The following is a 16,845-nucleotide window of genomic DNA, read 5'->3' on the forward strand; positions in this document are numbered from 1 at the left end:
CAGTTATGCCAACATTTTAAATTAACCGCGCATGCTCTCATTAAATACTATTCAAAATAAAATAACTATTTTATTTAATTACAATTATGATTGTTTTTATAATAATTAAATTTTTTAGAAAATGACTTTATGTTTATTTTATTACAATTATTTTTATCATGATTAATTTATTAAATAAGAAAATAATCAATTATGTTTTTTTAAACAATGTTGGTAATGTTGATTAGTCAATTGATAATTCAAAATATTTTTTAAATTGAAATAATTAATGTGGTTTTTTTTTAATAATTTAAATAATATTAAAAATTTTATGTATTTTTTTGAATTTTATTGAAAAATTCAAAATATTGTATAAATAAATAATCGTAATAATTATAAGTTTTTAATTTGAGTTACGTTCTTTACACATTTGCACCTCTGGTCAACATGGCGGCATCGCTTGGACGTATTTGTCGATCTGGATTTTTAAAATCAAATAATGCAAGTCTATTTAATCAGGTAAATTTTTTAATAATTGAATTAATTAATATAAATAATTATTATTGTTTATGTAATTTTTTAATTCAACATCATAGTCATGATATCATCATTAAATAATTCATAAATTTTTATACCCTTCCATTACGGCTAACATGTCCTGTCGGTATTATGACATTTTTTAAATCTATTATTTTAAACTCATATGTTCTATTTAATTGTTATAATTATTTATTGTTACTTAATACTGCCATAAACATAAACAAATGAATTTTTATAATGATTTCATAATTGTTATGTAATACTTATTCGATGAGAAAACAGAGATCTGCCATGATTATTTTATACTAACCCTAAGGTTACACCATTACATGTCATGTTATAATTATTACACCTATTCAAATTTTATATTTTTTATTTATTTATTTTTATTTTCTATAAAAATAAATTTAAAAATCTTTATTTATTACATTTTCAAAATGATTAACTTATATAGTTAATAATATTTATATTTTAGAGTACCCGACAACAATTAAGAAAATTAATGTTACATTTTATTTTATATTTTTCATAGGCCAATCAGTTCTCGACAGTCAAAGACTGGTCCAGAGGTCGTAAAGCGGTAAGTTTAATTTAAAGATAATTTAAGGGGGGAAAGGGGTCTGAGATAAAAAAAAAAGAGCTTTTTTTTATAATTTTTTTTCAGAGTACCTTCTTTATTAAAATTCTCAAAATTTGTGACATTATTAAGCATCATTCCAAGAATATTCTACTAAATTTTCATTAAAAAATATTGAAAAATAAGCCAGTAGTTATGGGAAGATCCGAGTCACCTCAAATAAACGTCTCCATGCCGTAGTCAGGATAACTCATGACTGCTTCACCTGAAATCAAAAAACCAAAAAGATTTCTTTAGTATATAAATTTATCTTAGATTTGAACGAAGGTTTTTTTTTCAATAACTACTTATTTTTTAATTAAACAAAAGGAAGAATTTTTGGCAAAAATCAGAGTTTTTTTATTGCACTTTGACCAAAAATTCAAAAATGAATATTTTGATTATTCCTTCGTTCAAATCCAAGATAAACTTATGTACTAAAGAAATCTTTTTGGTTTTTTGATTTCAAATAAAGTAGTTCTGAGTTATCCTGCCTACGGCATGGAGACTTTTTTGAGGTAAATCGGTCCTCTCCACTACCACTGGCTTAGTTTTCAATATTTTTCTATGAAAATTTAGCAAAATATTCTTGGAATGTTGCTTACTAATGTCTTAAATTTTAAGAATGTTAATAAAGAAGGTACTATGAAAACAAAAATCACAAAAATATGCTCTTTTTTTTGTTTCTCAGACTCCTTTCCCCCCTTAAACAAAAAAATTTTTTAAATATCTGACACTTCGTTGCCAAAAAAAAAAGTGATGGTACATTTATTTAAATAATTTTCATGTTAAAGATGGTTTCATGTTTGGGAGTAGCAGTCGGAGGTATTGGTGCTTTGATTTATACATTGGAGAACTCAATAAAAGCATTCGAATTAATAGCTCATCCTCCAAATTATCCGTGGAGTTGGAATGGGTTTATAAATTCGATTGACCATGCTAGGTAATTCTTATTATATTAATTTTAAAATATCTTTTAAAAGAATAAATATAAAATAACGTTTTGACATTTTTTAGTATGAGACGAGGATGGGAAGTCTATAAAAATGTTTGCTCAGCTTGTCACAGTTTGAAATTTGTTGCTTACCGTCATCTTGTTAATGTGACGCACACTGAAGATGAAGCCAAAGCTCTGGCAGAAGAAATTCAAGTGCGTTCTTTTGCTATTATTATTTATATTAATATTTATATCAATTTATAAAATCTTTAATACGATAATATAATTAACAACAAAAAGGTAAAAGATGGTCCTGATGACAAAGGAGAGTACTTTATGCGGCCAGGTAAACTTTCGGATTATATTCCGAACCCCTATCCTAATGAAGAAGCAGCTCGTGCTGCCAATAACGGATCTTATCCACCAGATCTTTCATACATTATTAATGGAAGACATAATGGAGAAGTAAGTTACAACTTTATTATTATTAAATACTAATAAAAACATCTAAGTTTTTTTTTTTTTCATCGAGTAAATTATCTTTAATTATTTTATTTTATTAATTTTAGAACTACGTATTTTCCTTGTTAACTGGATTCTGTGATCCACCTGCCGGAATCCAACTTCGAGAGGGTCAGTACTTTAATCCATACTTCCCTGGAGGTGCTATTGGTATGGCTCCGGTAAGAAAATTTTTGTTTACGTCCATAATTTTTTTATCTAAAATTTTAACCTTCAAACCAACTTATATATAGTAGAAATATTAATAAAAAAATTTTTTAATTTTTTATTACTTACAATTAAAAGAAAAAAAATGGTGATATATTGCATAACTAATTCATAATATATGATTGCATTTATGAGATTTCTAATTCAAGACAAAGTAATTTTTTTATTTTTGCGATAAAATATTTGTGCACAATTTTATTTAAATGTAAAAAATTAATATTGTAATTTAATTTTCATAAGATCTTACAATTTAACTTACGATTCGTAGATAAAAATTAAAATGTAAAAAAATTAATAATTACTTATTCATTTTAACTAAGCCCATCTACGATGAAATAATTGAATACGAAGATGGTACTCCAGCAACAGCATCTCAAGTTGCTAAAGATGTTACCACCTTCCTTATGTGGACATCTAATCCCGAGCACGATGAACGGAAGTATTTGACCATAAAGGTAATTTAATATAATTTAAATTAAATAAATAAAACTTGATTGCAATGTACAGTTACAATTATAACACTATGCTTTTTTGTCATTACATTATCTGCATTTTGCAAACATATTTTCCTTCCTGCACTTCTTTATTTTCATTTATTAAATTGCACACTTTTCTCGGCTGCCAGCGGACACTCCTGCGTCTCCTTCACCTCCGCTGCACTTCACCTCCCTGTTTGTCCCTCACTTATATTTCCATCCTCACTATTGACTAGCTGCTCGAATTTTTTAATGTACGAACCGATCTCATTAATTGGCTCACCCCTCAGTGTCTGTGTCAACATGTATTCGAAGTCCACCTCCACCCTGTTACCTCTCCACTCTTCAATGAACTCTTTCACCTCGTCCTTTACTTTCACCATAACTTCTCTGCATTTAAAGATGTTCTCGAGACTCTCTTCTTCGTTTCCGCATACCCTGCATATCTGCTATTATATGTCGAGTTCATTACTTTTACGTCTTCACTTTTTTCTATAACTGCCTTGTAGTATTCCAAACCTTCATCCAGACTTTTTTCAATCACTTCTATATTTGCCTTATTCTAATATATAATTTAAATAATTAATTATTCATGCGTGTATAACAAAGTAAAAGACCCTAAGCTCGATCAGTACCAGTATTCACTGATTTAATCTGATGAATGCGTTTTTATGATTTTCATAAAATATAATTTCAAGTAAAAAACTTATCATAAGAGATAATAATTATTTATGAATCTAAATATATTAGAATATGACGTATCAAAGCATTTTACCATTTGTTATAAATTTAAATTAAGTTATTATTTTTAAAATTGCGCTCAGCCAGGCATTTTTTACTTTACCGTTCCATTGTGGCCACATTTCTGGAAAACCTGAAAATCTCAGGGAATTATAAAAAAAATTCTCTGTACGGGAATTCTTTTTTTTGACTGAAAAAAATCCGATAATTTTTTTTCTGACAAAACTGTTCAAAAAGCGGCATGGCGCGAATGAGATTGTAACACCATTTTGAAAAAAAAATCAGTAGAAATTAGTTCCGATAAGTTCCACTATATTTACTATTCGCGTACTTGATTAGTATTTTATTAATATTCTATAAAACGTTCTTATTTATGAAATTTATTCTAGTGATAATGAAAAATTTATTCATATTTTATTATAGAGTAAGTTATATAAAAACGGATTTAAAATAAAAAATAAAAAACTATTCATTTAATAAATAAAAAAAAACCTATGAAGATTGACAATTAATAAAATAAAATTTCATTTAGCGACAGTGATTGATTATTTATTGAACTGACTTATACTATATTATTTTGAATTAAATAAATATTTCCAATGATTTAATATTACTACATATAGTCAGAGAATTTTTTAATTATTTGACTGGAATACCTGGAAAAGTCAGGAAATTTCAATCTCAGAAATCTGTGGCCACCATACGTCCGTTCTTTAGATTTAATTTATGTTCAATTAAATTCTTTAATAATTAACAATTATAATTGTTTTAATTACGTTATTTAATATATATTTAAAATTTTTGAAAATTAAATAAAGTAGTATATTTTATAAACTATTCTCCAAATCAATAAATTGATCATAGTTCAATTGAACATTGATACTGTGTTCGAGCTAGTATAGGGCCATGTGTTGATCGAGTAACGGTACATCATAACTTTTAGTGAGCAACTATGCGTACACTGAACTACTTTATTTAAAAAGTTGCTAATAACTAATTATCAATATTATTTTTCAAATTAAAATTTTATTCTAATATTTAAAACTAAAAAAAAAAAAGATTTTTCATTCAATTTACTAATTTATATTGAATTGAATTTAACTCCGATGAAAAGTGGGCGAATAATGGGTTTTTCATGTTACTTACAAATACTATAATTTTTTTTTTTTTTAATTTCAGGTTTTAGCAGTGGGTCTAACATTACTACTTGGTACGTACTGGCTGAAGAGACACAAGTGGACAACTGTAAAATCTACCAAACTAGCATTCATCCCACGGGAAAAAAAGTAGAAACATCATAAAAATGAATAATTAAATAAATATCATATTAACTCAATTTAAAAACGATCTAGCTCGAAAAATAAATTACATAATATAAACGTGTTTAGCAATTGATAACGCCATCAATACTGATTGGTATAATTAATATACGTAGTTTTGATAATTTTAAATTTATTGTTTAAAAACTTGAAAAAAACGTTTTTAATGATGGTATTATCTAAATAAAATTATGCTTGAAGTTATTGAGATAATGGTATTAATATGCCAATTGTGACATATAATTTAACTCTCAATAACTCAGTCGTCAATTCACGCCGTATGAATGAATTCGTACAATGTACATAGATGCCAACAGTGACATCATCATCTTTAATAAATCGTTGAAAAAAATAACTTATTAAATTTTTTATAGTTATTCATTTTTTTTTCTTTTTTCTAAACTTCATATTATGGAAAAATTAAATTAATCCTTTATCCTCTCTTATTATTATAAAATATAAAACCCTTATTGAATCGATACTCAGATAAAATTAAAACAATTATAAATATTTACTTTATTGTTATTTATTTATGGCTATGAATATTATAAATATATAAGTTTTATCGTAAGATATTTAATAAACTAATATACTCTAAATATTCAATTTAATTTTAAAATGTTTTTAAATTAATTTATTATTGCATTATTTTTAAATTATATTTCTATTGAAAGTTAAAAGAAAAATTCTTATCTTTGCACTATCATAAATTAATTATTAAAAATTTTTTAAGCATATTCATTTATTTATTTATACATAAAGCTACATAAAATGCTGATTGCTTTCTTTTCCAATTGTATAATTTATTTTCATCTATTTTAATTTTAAAAAACACAAGATTTACTTTATCACTGATAATTAAAAAATTTTTAAATTCAAACTTCAGTGACTCATATTGACAGTTATTTTTTTTTAGTAAACTTGTCATTAAATGTAATCGTACAAAAACAGATTACAATAATTATTTAATTAGTTTATAACGACTGCAATAATCTGATTGACAAGGAAGGGTAAGAATTTTTTAAACTTATACGCAATTTGTTACTTCATTTAATAAATATACAAATTGTTGTTTTGTTCTTGATAATAAAATTGTTTACTCTATAATTACAATTTTACAGAAATAGCTTAAAGGAAATGCACAAAGATTTATATTAATTATAATATCATAAAGAAAAAAAGATTTTCAATTCAATAGCGCTCAAATAAAAGTTAATGCAATCAAAAAAAAATTCAATACAATTTTAAAGTTTATATTTTTTTTTTTTTTAATGAGAATGACATAATTTCTTTGAGAAATTTTTAAAGGCAAAATTTATTTTTACTGAAAAATATTTATCATTACATCATCCACTATCTTAATTTTTTTTTTTTAATGCTTTAAATTTCAAAATACAACTTCAATTCATTTACACACCAGAAAAAAAATTAATTTTTTTTTCTACTAAATGTGTAACGGTATGTATTTATGTGCCTGAATTACTGTATACTTAACTTATAATGTTTCTATCCTTTTTATTTCAAGGGGATAAAAGGCCACCAAATAATATTAATAATAATAATTATAATAATATTAATAGTAATAATAATAATAATAATAATAAAAGTAGGATTTATTTATTTGGTACACCTTGATGTTGCCTCTTGCCGCTGTAAAAAGGAAGATACGAAATGTTGCTGTTGCTAGGCTAAAAAGTACTACCCTCAGGGGGTTGAGATAATTTCATATTTTCTTTCAGTGTCATTAAACGACGGAGTTCCTGTAAAACTGTTTTAATTGTATATTCCCGTTGCCATTTCACCAACATTGGCACACTACGATTATCCACCTTTTAATAAAAATAAAAATAACAATTAAATTAACATCTATAAGTACTAATACATTAATATTTTAACAATAAATTATATTTGATACAAAAATAAATGTACGAAACATTTTATGTTTTATAATTAAATAAATGAAATTTCTATTTTCATTAATTATTTCAACAAAAATATTGAGCAAATAAAAAAATTTTAATTTTTTACTTTTACTTTACTTTGAATTTACGATTGCAACTTTAAATCATAAAATAATCGTATCAATTATAATGAATTTAAAAAATATGAAATAAATGTTACACGTTTGCGTTTGCATGATTATAATAAAATTAGTAAAATGCATATCGTTATAAAATAAATATAAAATTATTATACCGCTCCAGTGTTGCTGTTGATACAATTCATGTTGATTCTACTTAAAAATCTTACACTTGGTGCATCATCTGGGTATCTTTGCCCACAATCTATCTTTAAACTATACATTCTATTCTCATATGGTGTCTATAAATTAAAATAATCATCATAAATTATATAGCTCTAATCCGATGTCGCTGTTTTCAGCACCCGTAAACGTTGAACATGGGTCATTAGCGGCTGCCGCTTATTTAACTGTGTTATTTTGTAAAGAAAAATCTGAATAAATTCGTAGGTCTTCTTTGGACTTCTAACTATGCGATAGAGTTGTTGCCAGCCCCCGAAAATCCCTGTTTCAATAAACATTTTCATCAAAATTCGAAGGCATATAGGCTGTTTACAGTAGAATATTTGGACACAAACGACCCATGTTCAACTGATTAGAGTTAATTTAAAATAATTTCTAAAAAAGTTATCAATACAAAAAAAAATGTATTGATTAATAAAAATTTACCCGAGGTGGTCCAATAATCATTCCAGTCCAATGAGTCAGGGTCATGTCATCGTCATTTTCTAATCCCCAACTAATGGTTCCATCTCCAACGCCTTTTTGTCCCTGCTCCAATTCTTCAAGTAAACGGAAATTTCTAGGGACCACTAGATAAAAAAAAATTTTAAATGAACAATAATAGTTTATTTTCTTTTAGAACTTTATAATAATTTTCAAATTTTATTTCTTTAAAAGTAATATTTTGATGTAATGAAATGTCAAATAATCATTGAACTAATTCAATTTACATAAAATATGAATTAGTTAAATATTCCAACAATAAGATATGTATACATAAACTACAGACGGACAAGTGTGACGTGAAGCTGCTTTTGTAATAATTAAAACTGTCAAATAATTAATAATTATTACTTTCATTGTATTTTGTGCATTTAATTTTAAATTAAAATCAACAATTAAATAAATTAAAATAAAATACATAAATTTTATATTTCAGTGTGGAAAAAAAAAATAAAATATATATATTGTAATATATTAAAATTTAGCCTTACCTACACCGGCCGTAGGCACCGCCATGATCTCGTAATTCAGCAGAACACGTTATTTTATTTTTTATAACTCCGTATAACCGGATATCCTAATATATTATAAGTAAACGTTTTATTAATAAGTAAATATTTATTTATATTTTAACAATGTGATATTATTTAAACAATAATAAAACACGAACCTGAATTTATTGTAATTATTAAGTTACAATGTCAAATTATTTTTGCCAAACTTCAATCAACCTCCCTTTGAGGTTGTCTCGTAGCATAAGCTGTGTCAGTAGTAACCAGATTGTGTATACTTTTATATATCTCAAAATACAGTATAATTTTTTTAAATTATTATCAACAGATAGCAGCTCTTTTAAATTTTAAGAAGCGCATTCCATGTTATCGGTGAAACGGAAGTGAAGTTTACAATTGGTGACGTTTCGCGCCTAACGTAATTTTATCTTTAAGTTTATCTTGGATTTGAACAAAGGAATGAACAAAATATTCATTTTTGAATTTTTGGTAAAATCCCAGGCGGCACAAAAAAAAATTGTTGACTTTTTGTTAAGTTTAAGGCAACAATTTGTTAGAGTGTAACTAATTGTTAACATAAAGTTAACAATTTTTTTTTGTGTCGCCTGGGAAGTGCAATCAAAAAACTGTTGTTTTTGCCGAAAATTCTTCCTTTTGTTTAATTAAAACAATAAGTAGTTATTGAAAAAAAACATCCTTTGTTCAAATTCAAGATAAACTTATGTACTAAAGAAATCTATTTAGTTTTTTGATTTCAGATGAGGCAGTCATGAGTTATCCTGTCTACGGCATGGAGACTTTTTTTTTTTAAGGTGACTCGGTTCTCCCCATTACCACTGGCTTATTTTTCAATATTTTTTTATGAAAATTTAGCAGAATATTCTTGGAATTATGCTTAATGATGTCACAAATTTTAAGAATTTTAATAACGAAGGTACTCTGAAAAAAAAAATCAGAAAAATATGCTTTTTTTTTTTGTATCTCAGGCCCCTTTTAATCAAAATCAAATTTCTAGTACAAAACCTGAATGATATACATAGCTTAGTAATATTAAATTTATATGAGTGTAAATGTAGCAGACATCAGACAAATTTAAAATTATTAATAAATCGAATAAATAATTAATAGAATTAAATTTTTAAAAATGCGCATTTAAAAAGTTTTGAAATTAATAAGTGCATTTTTTATAAATATTATTTTTTTAATTATTTACTCTATTTATTTGTAACTTTGAATTCGTCTGATGTCTGCTACATTCACACTCGTAAATTTCTAAATATAATTTTATAGAAATATTTTTTAAAAATTAATCATTTAAATAATTTAATATTTTTGTTTTTCTTGTAGAGGTCGGCACTTGATAAAGTACAAAAAAATTTTATATTCTACGTCTGGTAGTGGGATTGGCAATGGCGTGATTAGTAAGCGGCTTAACCTACAATATTTAAATATTGTTATCAAAATAATAACAAAAAAAAATAAACAAATAATTATCGGGTTTCGATAAGAGTATTAAGTTTTTAAATATTCTGTGGTAATTTCAAAATTTAACTTTTATACCATTAAAATTATCAATATTTAATTACAAATCTTAAAATAATTACTGTTAAATAATTATAAAAGACATTAGTTTAACGATGTCATTGTTTTTTTTTGTTTTTTAAATTTAATTTCACATAATTATTCTATTTATTATAATTTTAAATATTTTTTATTGCAGAATTTAACGTAGCGGTAAAGTAATAAAAACTCAAAGATGGATAACTTTAAACCTGTAAAACGCCCTAAACCTGGAGATGGTGAAGAAGAACTATTTCGAATGCAAGAAGAATTTATGAAATCACGTCAAGAACCTTCTGCAAAAGTCATTAATTTACGAGCTCAATGCAAGCAAGCAGCTACTGAGCCAAAAACAGAAGAAGATAAACAATCGAATCAAAAGTTTCGATCAAAATTCGCTGAACGCAAAGCAATGAAAACGACTGATAAATTATCTAAACCACAATCTGATGAAAATGTTGTCAGTGAACAGCCATCTTCAAGTGATGCTCAAAGTGTATCTACGTCTAATTTACTTGATCCAGTAAGACATGTCCCTTTAGATGCATATAAACCTTTACTAGGAAACATAGTCGAAAAGAAACATAATCCTAGTGATAAAAAATTATTTAAAAACATAAATAGTATTTCAAATGACACTGGTTTTCCATCAGTTTTTGTTGTTGATCGTAAATCACCTGCCAGTACTTCAAGCAGTTTATTTTATCAAACTACTTTGGCCAGTAATGAATCAGTACAATCAGTAACACATGAAACGGACAATAAACTTATTGATACTGATACTAATGCTAATCAGAGTAATTTAATCCAGGATTCGCTGGTTTCAGAAATTCATAAAAGTAATATAGAAAAGTTAAATAATATGACAAAAGAAGAAATTTTAAAAGAAAAATCACGATTAGAAAATACTCTTGATCCTAAACTATTAGAATTTCTTCGTGCTAAGAAAAAATCAACAGTATCTGAACCAAAAATAAAAGTTGAAAAATCTAAACCAGTATTAATTGATAGTAAAGAAGAAACAAAAATGGAATGCGAGACATTGCCACAAGAACCACCAGCTCCTGTATCAGAGATCGTTGAACAAGCATCAGATAAAGGTTGGGTTCATATGGACAAAGTGGAACCAGAAAAACTTGAATGGATGAAAGAAATTGAACCCAGTAAAAATGATGGATCCATACCAGACGAACCTTACAATGCACGTTTTGACTTTGATGGTTTACTTTTACCTTTCAAAGATGATGATTTATTAAACAAAGGTTTGCATAATCATGGCGAAGAGCCTGATCGTCCAGGTTACACTCTTCAAGAATTATTACAGCTCAGTCGATCTTCAGCTCAACAACAACGTTGTACAGCACTTACCACTTTAGGTAATATTATGGAAAAAAGTCGCAAAGGTTGGTATGATAATGCACTAAATCCTGCACCTCTCGCTGCATTAAATGAAAGAAATATTATTTTATTATTGAGATTTTCAATGGATGATAAATCTGTTGCGGTTATTACTGCAACTCTGCAAGCACTTAGATCATTTTTATCCAGCGAAGCTGACGAAATCTGTATGGATAGACTCTACGGATGGGAATATCCTGATGGAATTTGTCAAGTTCCTGAATTATCAGCACCTAAACATGATGTTGAAGATATAAGTACTTTGAAAGATCATCAATTAGCACAATTAGACAGTATTGCAGCTACTATGAGATCAGATATTGTTTTACGTATCAGATATATATTAAGTGAAATAAAACCACCTCCCATAGGAGTTACATCAGCTTTAGAAATATTAATTCGTCTCGCGCGTCATTCACATATAATTGCTTTAAATATTGCAACAACTCCTCAACTATTGGATACCATTGTTAAAAATTTTATTCCATTAACAACTCAGCGGCTTGTAACTCTTGATACTGAAAATGCTTATGGGGTTCCTAATGTCACTGCCATTCGGTTATGCAGAATACTATTGGAGTACGCTGGAAGACCTGTCGCAGATCGTCTTAATAATTTAAAAATAATTCACTCTTTTCTTTCGTACAGTAACAGCGATGCCGGAGAAGCTGGACTTCGACTGGCTATTGAAGCTCTACGTCTATGGAGACTAATCTATAAACATGGAGTCGCTACAGACAGCATAAATGGAGCAAGATCAATATTAAATTCACAATTACGTTTTTTACTTAGCAATCATGATCTGACAAGTGCTTCTGAATTATCTTGTGAATATGCTGCAGCACTTGTTGCTCTTTCTTCACGTGAATACAGTTTAAGACCAATTATATCAACATTATTAACCAAGTGGAGTACACAATTAGCTCAAGTTTCTTCAGCGACATGGAGCAATACTAAATTAATTGCTGTGACATTAAATTCACTTGATGACATTTCATCATTAAAAACTGAATGGATATCTAATAATAAAATATTTGTAAATATTTGTTCTTCTTCAAATTTGTTAAGTAATTGTATACCAGCAACTGAAAGAGATCCATCAGCACTTCCAAGCTTAGGAGTACTCACTAAAAATGGTGAAATTCAGCCAGCTGTCTCATTAAATTGTTGCTTACCATTTTTAGCAACAGTAACAGATGCGATGATAAAAACGTCAATGTTTCATGAATTTGAAATGATTATTCAGAATCCAGATGTCATTAAATATTTTCGACAGTTAGTTAATCACGAGTGGTCATTAGAAAATAGTTGGTATACACGAGCTGAGTTATTTTTTATTACAACTATTGTTAGAGCTTGTGCTAAATTTCCTACAAGTGATCTAATTAATGAAATTATTTGGAAAATTGCTGTTAAATTAATATCAACATTACCAGCAGACGCTTCTCGTGCTGTAAATCAAGTTCTTGATATTGTTCTTTCTAATGAAAGATTAGCAGTTGATCGACTTACTGAAGATTTAAATATTATGAAATTAAATTGTGGTGATGAAAAAATAACACTTGAATTACCAAATAATATTTCAAATATATATAAACAGTATGTTGCAACAGAAAAACGTTGGGATGAAGCAGCAATGCCGAAAGATTGGCCATACTTACCATTAGTTGATGCTTATTCAAATCTTAAAAATAAAGTTGGTTGGAATGATAACGATACAATGAAAATAAATATTGTATTAAGTTTAGAATTAGCTATGCGTGAAATTTTTTATAGTTTAACTCCAACAATTAGATTTTCACGATTGGTACTCGTGTATCTTTGTGATACAGTATATTTAAATAATAATGTATCAATTTTACTTAAACGAGCTGTATCCAAATTAGTGAGCAAATATTACAAACGATTGGATTTTTCAAATGATCTACCAGGAGTTAGTTCATTTAATGATATCTTCACATCAATATGCGAGTGTTTTGTTGCTAATTCTTATGGTGATGAAGGATTTGCAATGTGTTTATTAGTACCAATTGCTCAAAGGCATGATGTACATTATAGAAAATTATTGTGGTCTGAACATGCTGGTGCTTTAAGATATTTAAAATTGTCGCCGGAAAAATTATTTGTTCCAATTGATGAGTATTTAAGTCCACTTGAGCAAGATGTTACGTTGATAGAAAGCTATTTGACAGCTTTAGTAAGGAAAACAATAAGAAAAGAATGGTGCCCTTTGATGTATATGATTGCAATCCATCATTCAGCTATGTTTATACGTGGTACATCTAAGTTGGCAACTAAAATGCGTGCCAAAATAAAAACAATACAAGATATTTCTTTAGCAGAAAGTTTATTAAATTACGTACCACCTACTTACTAATATTTCTATCTCACATTACTTTAATTTGAATTACTTTTTCACATCTATAGGGTGCAATACCATCACGCTAAAAACATTTCTCAACAAGTACCAGATACATCATGCTAAAAATTGAATCGAGTACTTGTTCTCAATGATGGAGAATCCAGAAAGTTTACTTAAATAATGTGACTACCAAAATAAACAACATTCAAAAAACTCGCATCAATAATTCTAAATGTACCGAAATATCCATTGGTGATTGAGGCAAAATAACACAGTACCGAATAGCCAACTAACCGATTCAACAAGGTCTCATTTTTAATTTTACTCCGAAACTGATATATTTTTTCAGAGTAAAATTTCAAATGAGACTTTGTTGAATCGGAATATTTCTGTGATACTTCTATTCAAACCATTTCATAGTTTTGCCGCGGTTCATTTCAGTACATTTGGAATTATTTACACGAGCAATATTCTTTTGAATATTGTTTGTATCAGTAGTCACATTTTTTAAGTACTTTCTAAATCCTGCGTCATTTAGATCAAGTATTTTATTAAATTTGTAGTATGATATATTTAGTACTTGTCAAAAAATGTTTTTAGGATAATAGTATGGCACCTCATCTATACACATCGTGTGTATAATAATTAAAAATAGATATAAATATATAAATATTGTAAATAGAATTATGATATTGAAAATTTTTTTTACTTATTTACTTAATAATTATTATTACAATAACTGATTTAGTATAAAATAGTAATCGGACTATTAGTTTTAGTATTGTGTTCTTGTTAATAATTATCAATAAATAGATAAAATAAAGTTTGTTTCATGTTGACTGAGCTTTGTTCCGTTTTTTGTTAACCATTAATTATTAATTAAAAACTAAAATATATTTTGTATCATATTTTAACTCAGTTTAATTGATTTATTTGGAATAATTTAAAAAGATTATTCTTTATAAATTAAAATATTATCATACTAAATGTAACGGACATGAAAAAAATGAATCTCTTGTTTTCTTACAATTATTTTTTGTAGTTTAAAATATTCGAATTCAACTTTAATTCGAAGAGTAATTTGAGTTTACCCATAGTCGCTCACTAAAAATTGTGATGTACCATTACTTGATGAACACATGACCCTATACTAGCTCAAAGATAATATCAATTAAATTATGATAAATTTATTGATTTGGGAAATAATTTATAAAATATATTACTCTATTTAATTTTCACAAATTTAAAATATATATTGAATAACATGTGATTAAAACGATTCACAGAATTTAACTGAACCTAAATTTAATCTGAAGAACGAACGTTAAAGTAAAAAATGGCCCGCTGAGTGCGACTTCAAGAACATTCATTTAATTTAAATTTATAGTAAGTTATAAGATTCTTCAATATGTCATACTCCCGTGTAAAAACAATTCGTTCCAAAAAGATTCCAAAAAAGTTCCGCATGTAGAGCTTCTAAACATGAGACAGATTAGAACTTCGAATAGAACTTTTTTGGAACGTTAGTAACTTTAATGGTAAAAAAAAAAAGTTTTTATGAGCGAATTTAGAGTCAAAAAAGGACGTTCTTGGAAATTTTTTGGCATTTTATATGGACATTCCAAAAAAGTTCCATAATCACTACTTTTGACCTTTTTCGGAAGCTAAAATAGACGTTCCAAAAAAGTTCCAGAATCACCACTTTGGACTTTTTTATGGACTAAAAAAGGTGTTTCAAAAACTTTCCAAAATCTCTTCTTTTGCATCTTCATATAGACAAGACTCTGAGGCGCTGTAGTGTCAAGGAGTAACGGCTGGATGGGATATCCCAATGCCTTATTGAAGAACTAACTAACTAACTTTTGCATCTTTTGTAGAATAAAGACGTTCTAGAAACATACCAAAATAGTTCAAAAATCACTACTTTTGAATTTTTTATAGAACTAAAAAAAACGTTCATAAAAAATTCCAAAAAAGTTCCACGAACGTCCTTTTTTGACTCTAAATTTGCTCATAAAAACTTTTTTTCTTTACCATCAAAATGACTAACCTTCCAAAAAAGTTCCATTCGAAGTTCTACTCTGTCTCATGTTCAGAAGTTCCACATACGGAACTTTTTTGGAATATTTTTGGAACGAATTTTTTTACACAGGATTCTAATATATTTAAAGTTACACATAATTATTTTATTAATAATTATGTGTAACACATATTTATTTATTAACGATCATTTTTTTACTTGAAATTTTTTTTTACAAAAACGATTTAATTTGTTAAAATAAGCGACTAATGGTATAAAAACAATAAAATTGTCTGATTAATATTTTAATTTATTATCATATTACTATTTAAATAATAATGTTATTTTTACTTTTTACACTGTTAAAAATTATTTTTGACATTAGAAACAAATTACTTTAAGTTATAAACAAGTTGAAATCTGTCATAAAAGTAAAATATAAATATTATTATAAACTAACTTAAATACTTTATTTTGACATCACTTTAAATTTCCAGAATCAGGATAAGTGTGAATGCAGCTGACAATTGGCAATTTTTTTAATTTTAGAATAAATAAATAAAATCTAAGTAGAATAAAAATTAATTTTATCGTACATAATTCAATAATTTATGATCCTGGATGAGTGTGAATGTAGCAGACAGTACACTGTAAAAAATAAGGTACTGACATCAAACTCCCTAAGAGTTTGACAAATTTCATCTTCAGTGAAACCAAATTCGTTTGAACCAACGAAAACTAGTTTGTCTCAAGAAAATCATTTTTATTGAATGAAAATCTCTACTCGATTATGAGAAATTGCTTAAGCGTTTATGCTAAAAGTTTTCAAGTTTGACCGTAATTAAAGTAACATTTGATTGAATAGTAAAATATATTTTAATTAAATTTTGGATGTACTTGATTTAAAAAT

At 26.8% G+C, this 16,845-nt stretch overlaps 3 protein-coding genes across 3 annotated transcripts; 2 read left to right on the forward strand and 1 right to left on the reverse strand.

The window, feature by feature from the left end:
* The first annotated feature begins 347 nt into the window (after window positions 1-347).
* On the forward strand, window positions 348-5,692 carry LOC130671572 (cytochrome c1, heme protein, mitochondrial). Its single transcript, XM_057475540.1, has 8 exons — window positions 348-498; window positions 1,052-1,099; window positions 1,930-2,078; window positions 2,153-2,285; window positions 2,373-2,537; window positions 2,642-2,755; window positions 3,122-3,256; window positions 5,198-5,692. The coding sequence occupies exons 1-8, from the start codon at window positions 427-429 to the stop codon at window positions 5,306-5,308; spliced, it is 927 nt and encodes a 308-aa protein (XP_057331523.1). The 5' UTR covers window positions 348-426; the 3' UTR covers window positions 5,309-5,692.
* Window positions 5,693-6,371: 679 nt separating this feature from the next.
* LOC130671737 (ubiquitin-conjugating enzyme E2 variant 2) lies at window positions 6,372-8,897 on the reverse strand. The gene is made up of 5 exons (XM_057475798.1): window positions 8,754-8,897; window positions 8,575-8,660; window positions 8,027-8,169; window positions 7,534-7,659; window positions 6,372-7,166 (listed from the first exon to the last, which is right to left on the reverse strand). Exons 2-5 carry the CDS (start codon window positions 8,597-8,599, stop codon window positions 7,026-7,028), a joined length of 435 nt encoding a protein of 144 aa, XP_057331781.1. The 5' UTR covers window positions 8,600-8,660; window positions 8,754-8,897; the 3' UTR covers window positions 6,372-7,025.
* A 1,076-nt stretch (window positions 8,898-9,973) lies between these two features.
* Window positions 9,974-14,681, forward strand: LOC130671388 (RNA polymerase II-associated protein 1). Its single transcript, XM_057475250.1, has 2 exons — window positions 9,974-10,129; window positions 10,316-14,681. The coding sequence occupies exon 2, from the start codon at window positions 10,352-10,354 to the stop codon at window positions 13,928-13,930; it is 3,579 nt and encodes a 1,192-aa protein (XP_057331233.1). The 5' UTR covers window positions 9,974-10,129; window positions 10,316-10,351; the 3' UTR covers window positions 13,931-14,681.
* Window positions 14,682-16,845: the final 2,164 nt, after the last annotated feature.

This window comes from Microplitis mediator, chromosome 7 (assembly GCF_029852145.1).
Source record: "Microplitis mediator isolate UGA2020A chromosome 7, iyMicMedi2.1, whole genome shotgun sequence".
Classification (NCBI taxonomy): Eukaryota; Metazoa; Arthropoda; class Insecta; order Hymenoptera; family Braconidae; genus Microplitis; species Microplitis mediator.

Bases quoted from the DNA above. Each gene is read 5' to 3' on its own strand.
- LOC130671737 (XM_057475798.1), bottom strand. From the start codon at position 8,599: ATGGCGGTGCCTACGGCCGGTGTAG. The intron at 7,660-8,026 runs GTAAATTTTTAT...TTTAATTTATAG, and splicing joins TGATTATTGGACCACCTCGG to ACACCATATGAGAATAGAAT. The intron at 7,167-7,533 runs GTATAATAATTT...TTTTATTAAAAG, and splicing joins TCAACAGCAACACTGGAGCG to GTGGATAATCGTAGTGTGCC.
- LOC130671572 (XM_057475540.1), top strand. From the start codon at position 427: ATGGCGGCATCGCTTGGACGTATTTGTCGATCTGGATTTTTAAAATCA. The intron at 2,286-2,372 runs GTGCGTTCTTTT...AACAACAAAAAG, and splicing joins CTCTGGCAGAAGAAATTCAA to GTAAAAGATGGTCCTGATGA. The intron at 2,756-3,121 runs GTAAGAAAATTT...ATTTTAACTAAG, and splicing joins GTGCTATTGGTATGGCTCCG to CCCATCTACGATGAAATAAT.
- LOC130671388 (XM_057475250.1), top strand. From the start codon at position 10,352: ATGGATAACTTTAAACCTGTAAAACGCCCTAAACCTGGAGATGGTGAA.